General features: G+C 39.6%; 2 protein-coding genes across 2 annotated transcripts; one reads left to right on the top strand and one right to left on the bottom strand.

Moving 5' to 3' along the window:
* The first annotated feature begins 1,280 nt into the window (after positions 1-1,280).
* LOC107581979 (uncharacterized) lies at positions 1,281-7,586 on the top strand. The gene is made up of 15 exons (XM_016267675.1): positions 1,281-2,155; positions 2,260-2,304; positions 2,508-2,639; positions 2,718-2,818; positions 2,975-3,031; positions 4,303-4,393; positions 4,510-4,614; positions 4,707-4,805; positions 4,920-5,048; positions 5,153-5,197; positions 5,374-5,505; positions 5,584-5,679; positions 5,901-6,032; positions 6,111-6,179; positions 7,554-7,586. Exons 1-15 carry the CDS (start codon positions 2,021-2,023, stop codon positions 7,584-7,586), a joined length of 1,401 nt encoding a protein of 466 aa, XP_016123161.1. The 5' UTR covers positions 1,281-2,020.
* Positions 7,587-12,102: 4,516 nt separating this feature from the next.
* On the bottom strand, positions 12,103-13,493 carry LOC107581978 (POU domain, class 4, transcription factor 3-like). The gene is made up of 3 exons (XM_016267674.1): positions 13,379-13,493; positions 12,580-13,096; positions 12,103-12,185 (listed from the first exon to the last, which is right to left on the bottom strand). Exons 1-3 carry the CDS (start codon positions 13,472-13,474, stop codon positions 12,103-12,105), a joined length of 696 nt encoding a protein of 231 aa, XP_016123160.1. The 5' UTR covers positions 13,475-13,493.
* Between the last annotated feature and the right edge of the window lie 150 nt (positions 13,494-13,643).

Below are 13,643 nucleotides of genomic sequence, written 5' to 3'. Positions count from 1 at the left end.
GACACGGGAAGGCCTCCAGGGTGGATCAGGGAGCTCACGGGGCCATGGCGGAGCAGGCAGTTCAGGTTGCCATGGCGGAGCAGGGGACTCAGGAGGCCATGGCAGATCAGGCAGTGCAGGAGGCCATGGCGGAGCCTTAGCCGTCCACGGGCATATGGCCAAAAAATTTCTTGGAGAAAATTAGGACTTCTGGGGGACGATGGAGGGCTGGACGGGACCAGCGGAGGCGAAGGAGACTCGGGGGACAATGGAGAGCTGGACGGGACCAGCGGAGACGAAGGAGACTCGGGGGGACAATGGAGAGCTGGACGGGACCAGCGGAGACGAAGGAGACTCGGGGGGACAATGGAGAGCTGGACGGGACCAGCGGAGACGAAGGAGACTCGGGGGGACGATGGAGAGCTGGACGGGACCATTGGAGACAAAGGAGAACTTTCTGGAGCGGGGATAGGAGCCGAGAACTCTGGAGGTAGCTCCATGGCCATGAGCGCAGAGTCAGCGGCGGCCGGCGGGCTTGACGGCGAGCTGGTTCTGGATCGGGTATGGGCACTCTCCAGTGGTGTCTGGGAGGTCCACGGGGTGATGATAGTTGGCCCCGATCCAGAACAGAGAGTTAATTGTGGCATTGTCCAACGCCGTAGTAGCGGCGAGCCCGCAGAATTCCCAGGCAAACTCGATGAAGGGAAGATCCCTGCGGGCTAGAGCGGAGAAGCGAGCGGCTATTTCCATGGCCGCGGAGAGAAATTGGAAAACAAAAACGGAAAAGAAACACGGGGAGGAGAGGCACCGCTCACATTTTGTTGGTCTGGAATTCTGTCACGGTTTGCTACTGTGAGGAGCACGGAGCGAGGAACGAGGAGACGCAGAGTCCAATTCAAACATACAGTCTTAAATAACATCCAGGGAACCAGGAAAACACACGTAGCAAGGGTTGACATCAACAATTCCAGACAAGGGAGAACAGAATGGGCTAGAACTCAAATAGGGCAGATAACGAGGGGCAGACAGGTGAGAAGGATAACTAATAATGAGAAACACCTGGAACTAATAGAACTAAATGGGGACAGGAACAGGAAAGACCAAATAAGGACAAACAGGAACAAAACGGGAACATACAGGTGACAATATCAAAGGATCAACCCAAGTTGCATATATTTTAAAGAAATAATGCACATGCACACATCTAGTGTTTTAAAATAAGTTTTGAATGATAAAATGATACATACAATGTGAGGCATTATTTAAATATTGTCTTTTTTAAATCAATGTCTAGTGTCAGATATTTGTGGAACATGTCCATAGTTAAAGTGATGAAATACATCTGTGGTTATTCTGCTAGGACATGAGGGGAAAAAATAGATTAGGTAATAAAAATGCATAAGAAATTCGTTTTGAGAATGTTATTTGGTTTGATCATTTGTAATCAATGAAATCCACACATACTTTTTAATTGGGAATTTTATGAGACTCAACAATGTGTCATTAGAGGGATTACTTGCCATATATGTTCCTAAAATTAGCTTTAAGTTAACATTTAAGTTCAGCCAACCAACATCTTAAAATTAGATTTCAAATGTTCCGGACATTTGCTGCTGTCATCTGTATGACTAATGCATCTCCGATGTATCAATGCAACTGCAAATTTGCTGCAAAAGCTATCAGTATTGATCGTTTGATTTTGCAGTATTGAAACTTATTTGCACAAGCAAACATAGTGAAGATGTAGCCTTCAGCACCCCATCTAGAGGCCTGTTACCCAAAATCATTGTGATCTTTCTTGGCAGTTTATCAGTGTCAGTTCCAGGAAATCAAGACAATATGACAAATTATCAACCACATCTCAAGATATTCACCGTTTTCAGCCAGTGAACGAAGCTTAGCTTACGATGCAAAAAGGAAGCTTGGTAGCCAAGTCTTGCCTTTTTGAGAGTATATATACACAGCATTCAGCAGTGGTGGAATCAGGTAGCTCTGGCCTTCAAACAGCCAAAGTCTTGAGAGACCCAAGCAGACAGACAAAATGAAGACTATACTACTGCTCATTTTCACTGTCTTGGTCTCCAGCGCTCCTGTGGAACACAACGATAAGAACTTATTGGGAGAGATTATTGATGAGCTGGACAAAGCAGTGAAAATGTTCTCAAAAGAGAACAAGGTAAGATTTAACTAAAGGATAGTAACTATAGCAAGCCAAAACTGTCTATGTTAATATACAGGGCAGAATGTAATTGCAATATTGATTTTACCTGTTATTTCTAGGGAAATGAAATCTTCCTGACAAAACTGCAAATGGATGGCTGTAAGGTGAGATGATACTCATGGATTTTTATGAACTCACATCATTAGAATAATAAGATGGTATATTAATAGTTGGGTGTCTTTTATGTGCTTTATTGGGGTTGTTCACTTTTGTTGCTCTCCTATGTGGTAACATTTATGAGGCTGAAGCAAAAAATATTTTGTACAATCAAATTTGTGTCTTACGTGTGATTTCAATACCTTTGCAGCGTGAGGTTTTCTGCCAGGCTGAGCAAGAACTGAAAAAGAAGGTTTCTGGGCTGTCTGGTGCCAAATTTGACCATTTCCGTATTGACAAGAAACTAATGAGGAATTTAAACAAGTATAACGAGCGCCATGTGGTAAGTTGAACTCTGGAACTTGATGTTTTCTCTATGTCCTATTTGAGTAGAATAACCATAACATGTACTTTATTTCAGAAAACCTGCAAACCTGCTGATGAAGGCCAAGATGAAATCCTTCTGCATGCTTTCTTGAACAAACTCTTGACGTGTGTTAAGAGTGCATATAGCCAAGTCAAGTAAAATTAATTTATGAAGGATCAATATTATTATTTTTTGTCTTTTTGAGAGTATTATTTTGTTTACATTGTCTGTAGCAGTATGCAATTTTGTCCCTGAAATAAATTTGCATAAATATAATTTTTCAATCTTAAATATGGTCTGATGTTTTACAGTGCACGTTTTGTGCAGTATTTCTGTGAAGTGACTGAAAAGAACTTTTCAATGAAGCGGTGAGTGCGCACGAATATACTATGCGTTTTTAGAGAGAAACCCATGATGCATGTAGCGCACATTTCAAACTTATGTCCTGCTGAGTGTTGCTCCAAAACACCTGCCCGGACATCTCTAGTAATACTGAAGACCTTGATTAGCTGGTTCAGGTGTGTTTAATTAGGTTGGAGCTAAGCTCTGCAGGACAGGGGCTCTTCAGGAGCTGAATTTGACACCCCTTGATGTAGTGGCTTCTTGACCTTTTGTCCAGCACTGCAACGTCCATGCATGTCCAAAGCAGTGTCTCCTTTAACCATCACCACTTTATAGTTGTAGGTCCTTATTTTAGTTTACCTCAGGAAGTGAAAAACAGAGGTTGGGTTAATTGTGTTATTTATTTGAATGCATTAATCAGCAAATGTTAATCACAGATATTAACATTATTTTTCAAGCTCAGTTTGAATATTAAAAAACGTATGATGGCTTTAGATAATATATCAAAAGATCAAACCTAGTTGTATTTATTTTAAAGTTCATTTTAAAAATTAGTTCAGGTAATATAAAAATGCCTCAGAAGTTAGTTTTGAGAAAAGATGTCATTTGGTTTGATCGTATTTATGCAATGAATTTCATACATGCATTTAAAATGTGACTTGAGTGTCCAATTTTTTCAAGCCACTGTGTGAGACTCACCAGTGTGTCATTAGAGGGATTACTCGTCATATGTATGGTTTTAAAATTGTTTTTTACATTCGAGTTGCCAACTAACATATTAAAATTAGATTTCAAACGTTATTTATCATCGGGCATTTGATGCCGTCATCTGTATGACGAATGCATCTCCAGTGTATTCACGCAACTGCAAGTACAAACACCTGCAGATTTGCTGCAAAAGCTATCATTATTGATTGTTTGATTTTCCAATAATGAAACTTATTTGCACAAGCAAACATAGTCAAGATGTGGCCTTCAACACCCCATCTAGAGGCCTGTTACCCAAAATCATAATGATCTTTTTTATGATCAGTTTGTCAGTTCCAGGAAATCAGGACAATATGATTTCAAAATGTATCAACCACTTAATTAAGATTTTCAGTGAGTGCACTGTTGCAAATTATGTAAAAACGAAGATTGGTAGGCAAGTCTTGCCTTTTTGAGAGTATATATACACAGCATTCAGCAGTGGTGGAATCGGGTAGCTCTGGCCTTCAAACAACCAAAGTCTTGAGAGACCCAAGCAGACAGACAAAATGATGAAGACGATGCTCACTTTCACTGTATTCGCCCCCAGCATTCCTGCAAATCTCAGTGAAATGACTTTACCGGCAGAGCTTGAGGATGAGCTGGACATGGCAATGAACAATGTCCCGAAGGAGACCAAGGTCAGATTTAACTAAAGGATGGTAACTAGTATAGTAACTAGTAAGCTAAATCTGTCTATACTTTAATATACAGAGCAGAATGTGATTGCAATGTTCATTTTACCTGTTATTTCTAGGAAAAGAAAATCTTACTGAAAGATGCGATAAGTGACAAGATTTTAGTGGAAGCAACTGATGATGAGCTGGACACGGCAATGAAAAATGTCTCAAAGGAAAAAGAGGTAATATTTAACTAACTAGTATAGTAAGCCTAAACTGCCTACTTTAATGTGCAGAATATGATTGCAATGTTTATTTTACCTGTTATTTCTAGGGGGGGGGAAATCTTACCAAAAGGTGCAATAAGACTTTACCGGAAGAGCTTGATGATGAGCTGAACAAAGCAGTGAAACATGTCCCAAAAGAGGCCGAGGTAAGGTTAACTAAAGTGTAGTAACTAGTAGGCTGTAGTACTATAGTAAGCCTAAACCGTCCACTTTAATATGCGGAATGTGATTGCAATGTTCATTTTACCTGTTATTTCTAGGAAAAGAAAGTCTTACTGAAAGTTGCGATAAGCGATAATACTCCTGAAAGTCACAACAATAAGAACTTATTGGGAGAGATTATTGATGAGCTGGACAAAGCAGTGAAAATGTTCTCAAAAGAGAACAAGGTAAGATTTAACTGAAGGATAGTAACTATAGCAAGCCAAAACTGTCTATGTTAATATACAGGGCAGAATGTAATTGCAATATTCATTTTGCCTGTTATTTCTAGGGAAATGAAATCTTCCTGACAAAACTGCAAATGGATGGCTGTAGGGTGAGATGATACGTATGGATTTTTATTGTCTCGCAGCACTAGTACAATAGCTACTACAGCTTATAAGCTTGACTGTGTTCAGCTCTTTTTCCATTTCTGATTATCAAATCAAATCTGACAATCAAATTCAGAGGATTCAAGCCCTGGTCTTACGTGTGATTTCGATATCTTTGCAGCGTGAGGTTTTCTGCCAGGCTGAGCAAGAACTGAAAAAGAAGGTTTCTGGGCTGTCTGGTGCCAAATTTGACCATTTCCGTATTGACAAGAAACTAATGAGGAATTTAAACAAGTATAACGAGCGCCATGTGGTAAGTTGAACTCTGGAACTTGATGTTTTCTCTATGTCCTATTTGAGTAGAATAACCATAACATGTACTTTATTTCAGAAAACCTGCAAACCTGCTGATGAAGGCCAAGATGAAATCCTTCTGCATGCTTTCTTGAAAAATCTCTTGGGGTGTGTTAAGAGTGCATATAGCCAAGTCAAGTAAAATGAATTTATGAAGGAACCTATGGATGGCTGTAGGGTGAGATGATACGTATGGATTTTTATTGTCTCGCAGCACTAGTACAATAGCTACTACAGCTTATAAGCTTGACTGTGTTCAGCTCTTTTTCCATTTCTGATAATCAAATCAAATCTGACAATCAAATTCAGAGGATTCAAGCCCTGGTCTTACGTGTGATTTCGATATCTTTGCAGCGTGAGGTTTTCTGCCAGGCTGAGCAAGAACTGAAAAAGAAGGTTTCTAGGCTGTCTGGTGCCAAATTTGACCATTTCCGTATTGACAAGAAACTAATGAGGAATTTAAACAAGTATAACGAGCGCCATGTGGTAAGTTGAACTCTGGAACTTGATGTTTTCTCTATGTCCTATTGGAGTAGAATAACCATAACATGTACTTTATTTCAGAAAACCTGCAAACCTACTGATGAAGACCAAGATCCAATTCTTCTGCATGCTTTCTTGAAAAATCTCTTGGTGTGTGTTAAGAGTGCATATAGCCAAGTCAAGTAAAATGAATTTATGAAGGAACCTTTTTTTTGTATTTATGAATGTATTATTTAATTTGATTTGACTGTTGCAGTATATAATTTTGTACCTGAGGAAGGATTTATTTGCATAAATATATTTATTTCATTCTTAAATATGGTCTGTTTTTTTATAAAGTACAGATTTAGTGCAGTATTTCTGTGCAGTCACTGGTTTAAAAATGTGAACTATATTACTTGCACTGAAAAATAAATAAAATAAGAGCATTACACACTTAAGATTTACTGTCACGAATTCGGTTCATGGACTTCCGTTTATTCACCACCAGATGTCACACTTTCCATTACATTGACTCTCGCACTACACAAACTGTTGCATAGCACCCCGGACTACATTTCCCATCATTCTTTGCACAATTTGCACACTGCCCTGATTGCACTCATTGCACACAGCTGTTTCTAATTACCTCATTCACTATATAACACCCACTCTAACCACCTTTCTGGGCTGAGTATTGTTTAGCCTGTACCCCTTTCCGAGTCGCCATGTTTTCCTTGTTTTGCCTTGCCTGTTTCTGCGGTATCTGATCTTTGCCTGTTTTCCTGATTTTTTCCCTCTCGTCTCGCCCCTGTGATTCTGTCTGCCTATCGTCGACCCACGCTAGCCCTTGGATTATTCTTGTGTTTTGCCCGCCATATACCTGTCTGCCTTTATCTTACCCCTGCCTGTTTCATGACCACGTCTCTGTCTTTTCCAAAATAAAGCTTGCATATGGATCCGCACGTCTCACGTCTCGTCAGCCCCGTAACATTTACACTGTCTATACATTATCTATTACTTTTTTGTGTTCCTGATATTTTAAGATTCTTTACGTTTTATATTGCGTGACTTTATATTTTATCCATGCAAAATGATGACAGTGATGGACAAATCTGCAAAATTATTAAAACTGTGAAAAACAATCATTGTTATATTATCTGCGATCTTTATATTTATCATATGTTCTGTAGTCCACAAGGACCCTATACAAGCCACACTGATTAAAAGTCATTCAGCTGAAACATTTTATCATTGTTTTCTGAGAATCAAACCCATGACCTGAGTGTTACTAGCACTGTGCTCTACCAGTTGCACTACTTTTAGGAAGAGGTCTTAGTCAGTCATATATATATATATATGTATATGTATATTTAAATAGTCTTAGTGGCCTCAAAACATTTGGCAACCATGTCAAAAACATTATGGCACCAACTTCTACATTGAAAAGCACCTCACATTTTCTTCAGAAAATATTCAATCTAGTGCAAATTGTCTTTCTGCTTCTATTTAATATATGCCTCCTGCTTTCTCTTCTGCTTTTAGCTGCAACATGGGCCCCATAGTGGGAGCTCATGAGAAGATGTGGAGTGATAGAACCACACTGCATTGGTGCATGTATTATTCAAAGGCAATTCAAGAGCCAAGTGTGCACACATCCCACAATCCGGCATGCTTTTAAAGGGGCACGAATGATCAGATACCCATGCCTATCAGCCACAGGGTCAACTCTATTACAGTTTTCTGGTGTCACGTAGCCTCGACTTACTCTTCTCTGGTTAAAACGAGTGTCTTTGCATACTGGGTATTTTAATGCACTTCCCCTGACTCCTCACCAGTAAAGTAAGTGATTCAGGATTACATGTAGCAATAAAGATTACAACTGTACTAAAAAAAGTTTCTCTTTGTCACTTCTTGTCCTTCAGAGCATTTTGTAGGTTATTTCAGACAGGTGTTTCTGTATTTCTGGTCTTCTTTAAAATGTGTACTATAATTTTGAAATCTTCCCTTGACTTTGCCCGTGATATTTTCAGCATTAACATCTGATAGGGATGATGGTATTTAATTTTTGTCAATATTTTTTTAAATAATTATAAGTTCCACTAACTATAAGTAGCACGGGTATATTTGTAGCAATAGCCAATAATACATTGTATGGGTCAAAATTATAATTTTTAATTCCAAAAATCATTAGGACATTAATTAAAGATCATGTTCCATGAATATATTTTGTAAATTTCCTACCATAAATATATCAAAACTTAATTTGTGATTAGTAATATCAAATGCAACTTCAGTTGGACACCTTTAAAGGCGATTTTCTCAATATTTTGAATTTTTTTTGCACCCTCAGATTCCAGATTTTCCAGTTTTCAGATGATGTATAAATCTCAATTCCCCCCCAAAAAATTGACCCTTATGACTGGTTGTCACACACACACATGAAGAGTATTTGCAAAAATATATTTTTTTAATTTTCAAATCATGTTTTTTTATTATGTTATCATATTTTTATTGTGTTAGTTAGCTGTATTTTTTTTTGTTATTTTTAACCTAATCAAAATAACCCAACTAAGATTAATTGGAATGCGCAAAGAAAAAACGTGATTTTTAAAAAAAAAATTTAAAAACTGAGTTATCTGTTTTTGCAAATGAACTCGTGCGTGTGTGTGTGTGTGTGTGCATGTTTATGTGGTTTATGAAGGACACAAATTTGTATAATAACATGGGTATGACATAGGTACACTCTAAAAAATGCTGGGTTAAATACAACCCAGTGCTGGTTCAAATAAGGACAAACCCAGCAATTTATTTGTTTTGACCCAACAACCCAATTGCTGGGTTTGTCCCTATTTTACCCAGCACTGGGTTGTATTTAACCCAGCATTTTGTAGAGTGTATTACAACAAGAAGGTGATTTATGAGGACATTTTCAGTGTCCCCGTAAATCAAAAGGCTTATAAATCATTCAGAATGAGTTTTTTTGAAAATCTAAAAATGCAGAAAGTTTCCTGTGAGGGGTAGGTTTAGGGGTAGGGTTGGTGTAGGGCAATAGAATATACGGTTTGTGCAGTATAAAAACCATTACGCCTATGGAGAGTCCCCATAAACCATAAAAACAAACCTGTGTGTGTGTGTGTGTGTGTGTGTGTGTGTGTGTAAAAACAGGTAAAAAGTTGGCTAAATCATAATCAGTCTTAGTGTTTAATGTCCTCTTTCCATCATTTATTATGCTGGTATTATGCTTTACTACCATATATAAACTGCAGCAACTTGTGTATTTATTTATTTATTTACAAATACATTACAATATTAGGCTACTTACAGGTCCATCACTACACTCTAAAAAATGATGGGTTGTTTCAACCCAACTTTGAGTCAAATATGCAACTTTTATAACCCAACTTTGGGTTTAAATGCAAAAAATTGCATTTAAAAATGTAACCCAACAGCTGGGTTAGTCTATATTTGACCCAAAGTTGGGTTGAAACAACCCAGCATTTTTTAGAGTGTAGTCTAACTGGCAGTGTGGCAAAAGCGGACCGTAAATCGTAGGCTATAGCTACGAAAAATTAGCCACCAATACCCCAAAATGTAAAATAGTTACGCATTGTCATAAGACGGTGTTAGAGATTCGAGTAGGCTACAAAGACATACTAACACAACGGAGTCCGTTTAAGACACGCCCAAAATTCACCTTTGCAGGACAGCCTCAAGTTTCCCGGTAACAGTATCCCTTCGGATAACCCCGTGAGTTCTCGCTTTGAGACACCGCGGGCAAATGCCTAAAGTGGCTTGGCGTGTGATGATGATAGGAACGGACTAATAAAGCACACCGGGCTCGCTGTCTGCCTCGGCATTGGCTCCACTCTCATGTGTTGCTGCCGGCGCTGTATGAATAATTGAAGCGCCGGTGTCTTAACTCTGCCGTTCTCGTGTCGGCGCATGAACAAGCGCTCGTCCCGCAGAGGGAGAGGGGGGTGCGCCACATCTTCCAAGAGACAGTCGATGGCTGCATGGCCTCCACCCTCATTCTGTCAGATCTTCTTTGCTCTGAAACACAAACATGAATTCACTTTTCTCTCTCAGACACGCATGACTCCGGCAACCGCAAGTTCTCAAGTAGCCTATTATAGCCTAACAATAAAGGTAGTCTTTTAAATAGCCATTTTAACTGTATGAGGAGTTGGTTAAAAGGTGCTTTTAACGCGGACATTAAAATATGATTCATCCATTCTCTTTTCTAATGGTTTTTGTTTGTTTTGTTTTGTTTTTAAAGTGTCGATTTTCTAATTAGAAGTTCTTTGTGAAATTTCAAAAGCGTTCTGTAAAATCGTTGTTGTTTATTTTATTTTTTATATATATGTAGGCTCTTGTAGCTAAGTCCGATCATTTCCATAATCAGAAAATACACGATTCCTTTTCAGTTAGGCTATAGTTAGTTAACATGGCCTAAAATAAAAAATGCCTTTGTAGGACATAAAATAAGGAAATTCATCAAAATCTTTCAGTATTGTATCATTTCAGTTTCAATTTACTACAGGACTGAAATAGGCTATCCAACAGCCTATTGATCAAAAAAAGAATGAAGATATGTTTTCAGATGTTTATTATGAGATTCCAAATGATTCCATATTAGAATTTTTGAATGGAGAAAGGGTGATGAAAACTTAAGCCTAAATTGAGGCAGCACATTTCCTGCCATAGGATGTTCCTTATGACATGAGTTACTGGCCTATAGGCCCTCTACCTTTCAATAGATCATCAATTATTTAGTTGCCACCACTGGCCACATGCCCCTGCTCTGTGCTCAATTTAGATTGGTTTACACCATTGTTTGGGGGTTATTATATATAAAAAAAGTTGTTTTTAATTATTAATGATCTGCCTTCTCTAATGAATGTAACCCTTCTTCATAATCCCATTCATTTAACCACTTAAATTTGGACTGATGATACTTCTCGGCAATTAGGAAAGATTATAATTCAGGCTGGGGAAAAAAAAAGTCCGTACAATTAACAGGACGATTAACATACAATTAACGTTACTCAGTATTTTAATCGCTTAAACTGGCATTTCTTTCGTGCGGTAAAGAAAACGCTAAAAAACTTAAAGAAATGTGAATAATGAATATAGGGTTAGAACTTATTACAATCTAAAAAATGCTGGGTTATTTCAACCCAACTTTGGGTCAAATTTGGGTTAAAAATGTAATGTAAAAATTTAACCCAACGGTTGGGTTAGTCTATATTTGACCCAAAGTTGGGTTGAAATAACCCAGCATTTTTTAGAGTGTATTGTGCCTAAAAACGTAATATTTCATGCATTCTAATACTAATTTGGGCAACAACATCGTTAGGATAATAATGATTAAAATACCCAGTTATTGCACACACACACACACACACACACACACAAAAAAAATAGAACGAAACAGAACCGACATTAACTGATTAAGTTATACACTCTTAAAAATAAAGGTGCTTCACGATGCCATAGAAGAACCTTTTTGGTCAAATTGGTTCCATAAAGAACCTTTAACATCTAAAGAACCTTTCTGTTTCACAAAAGCTTCTTTGTGGTGAAGGAAGGTTCTTCAGATTATAAAAAGGTAAGAAAGAGATGGTTCTTTAAAGAACCTTTGACTGAATGGTTCTTTGTGGAACCAAAAATGATTCTTCTATGGCATCGCTTGAAGAACCTTTTGAAGCACCTTTATTTTTAAGAGTGAGGCTCCATTTTTTTTTAATTCACGTAATATTCTTAGAGGAACGTACAGAGGAAAATAATTAAAACATTTAAAGATATCAAGCAAAAACATTTAAGGACATCAGCCTTGTAAAAGAAAAAAGAAAGAATAGTTCCATGCGAATTTGTTAAAAAATAAAACTCTTGAGTAAAGCGCATTTGAACATGTTCTCACTTTTAACATTTTTACCTTTTAATCTAACTTTTTCGAAAATATCATATACCTTTATTTTTGTATAGAATAACACGTAAATATATAACAACATCATCTTTAACAGAACTTCACAATTACTTCTTGAAACCTGACAGTCAAGTGAGGCACAAAACGACTCGGATGATCATCGTTTTACCTGAACAGCGTCTCTTCCTCCTTCCCTTGAGCCTGTACGAAGCGTTTCCTGACTAACAACTCTCCCTTCAGCTCTCTGCCTGTTTTATACCAATATACAATTAATATTGCATCGTCATTACTTAATAATTTCAAATCCCTCTGCACAAAGCCGTGACAGACATGTATTATTCAGCGGTGTCTGCTTAAACAAGTTGGCAACCCGAATTAGAAAAAAGGAAAAAAACGCTCAAAGTTAGCTTGAATTGTTCTTTTTGTTCTCTCTATAAATTTTCTTTAAATTAGGTGGTGATTAGACTATATTATTTCATTAATGTTTGAGCTCAAGAAGCTAATTAATAAAACAACACCATGTTTAAAAATGAATGATATTACAATGATTTTTGTGCGAGTTGCTTTCTTGATCTAATGTATGTAAGATGAAAACTGTGCATCCAAGTGCATGTGTGTGTGTGTGTGTATATATATCTATACAATCCGCCTGGGTCACTCCGAGCTTTATCCTCCGCTGCTTGAACCTCTCCGCGAACGCCTCAAGCTCTCTGGGATCGGACTCCACGTCGTTGACGCACGCCATCCCGTTGTGGACCGACAGGGTGTGCGGGTGGCCCATGGCCATGGCTTGGTGCAAGTGACCCATTTGCAGGTGGTGCTGGTGGGCTTGAGTGGTCATCACCGACGGATCCGGCGGCGCACCCATGCCGCTGACCGATAAACTGGAGGAAATGTGGTCGAGCAGATCCCCCTCCAGGGTCTGGTGGCTGAGGTGGTGGTGGTGGTGATGGTGGTGGTGCGAGGGCAGGTTGGATGAAGGGTGGGATATGGGCACTGTGGATGAAGAGGAGGTGCAGGGCACGCTGCTCATGGTATGGTAGGTGACGTCCGTCTTGAAAGGGTGACTCTTGCAGTGAGACGCGATGTCAGCCGCCGCCAGAGCTTCAGCGCGGGCCAGCAGACTCTCATCGAAGCCGCTGAATATATTGCCCTGGAGCTGCAAGCAAGAGCGCGCATATGGAAGTCAGTGGGGAATTGTGTCAACTCCGGATTAAAGAACATTCCCAAGCACCCTCCTCAAAGCACAGGTCATAAAAATTCATATGAAAGCAGCAGCTTTGCTTGGATAGGCATGTGGGGGAGAGAGAGAGCGCGCGCGTGAGCTCAGAGGAAAGAAAGGAGAGGCCGGGGAGGGAGGGATGGATGGATGCCGGAGCAACTCAAAACACCTCAAAGTGACAGAACGAAGACAATACGAGGAATTTAGCGTGAGACGTACCTGCGGGGCAGGCAGGCACACCCGCCGCATGCCCTCGGAGCTCGGGTGCAGCGCAGGGTGCATGGAGAAGTGCTGCTTGCCGTTCATGGCCATCATCTTCGCTGCGCACCTTGCAGGTGAGTGGACCTGACATGGAGGCGACGCGGCGCTCTGGCTCGACGCTCCTCGTGTGTGATGTTTCCATTGGCAGCGCCTCCGGGGCACCCCCCCCCCCCCCCCCCCCACCCCCCCCCCCCCACCCCCCCCCCCCCCCCCCCCCCCCCCC

Source organism: Sinocyclocheilus grahami, unplaced genomic scaffold (assembly GCF_001515645.1).
Source record: "Sinocyclocheilus grahami isolate Dianchi unplaced genomic scaffold, SAMN03320097.WGS_v1.1 scaffold39.1, whole genome shotgun sequence".
Lineage (NCBI taxonomy): Eukaryota > Metazoa > Chordata > Actinopteri > Cypriniformes > Cyprinidae > Sinocyclocheilus > Sinocyclocheilus grahami.
This window is presented reverse-complemented; position numbering and strand designations above follow the sequence as displayed.

Coding starts and splice junctions, on each gene's coding strand:
- LOC107581979 (XM_016267675.1), top strand. CDS start 2,021: ATGAAGACTATACTACTGCTCATTTTCACTGTCTTGGTCTCCAGCGCT. Junction 4,806..4,919: donor ATGTCCCAAAAGAGGCCGAG/GTAAGGTTAACT, acceptor TGTTATTTCTAG/GAAAAGAAAGTCTTACTGAA. Junction 6,033..6,110: donor AGTATAACGAGCGCCATGTG/GTAAGTTGAACT, acceptor ACTTTATTTCAG/AAAACCTGCAAACCTACTGA.
- LOC107581978 (XM_016267674.1), bottom strand. CDS start 13,474: ATGATGGCCATGAACGGCAAGCAGCACTTCTCCATGCACCCTGCGCTG. Junction 13,097..13,378: donor TGTGCCTGCCTGCCCCGCAG/GTACGTCTCACG, acceptor TCTTGCTTGCAG/CTCCAGGGCAATATATTCAG. Junction 12,186..12,579: donor CGGAGTGACCCAGGCGGATT/GTATAGATATAT, acceptor GGTATAAAACAG/GCAGAGAGCTGAAGGGAGAG.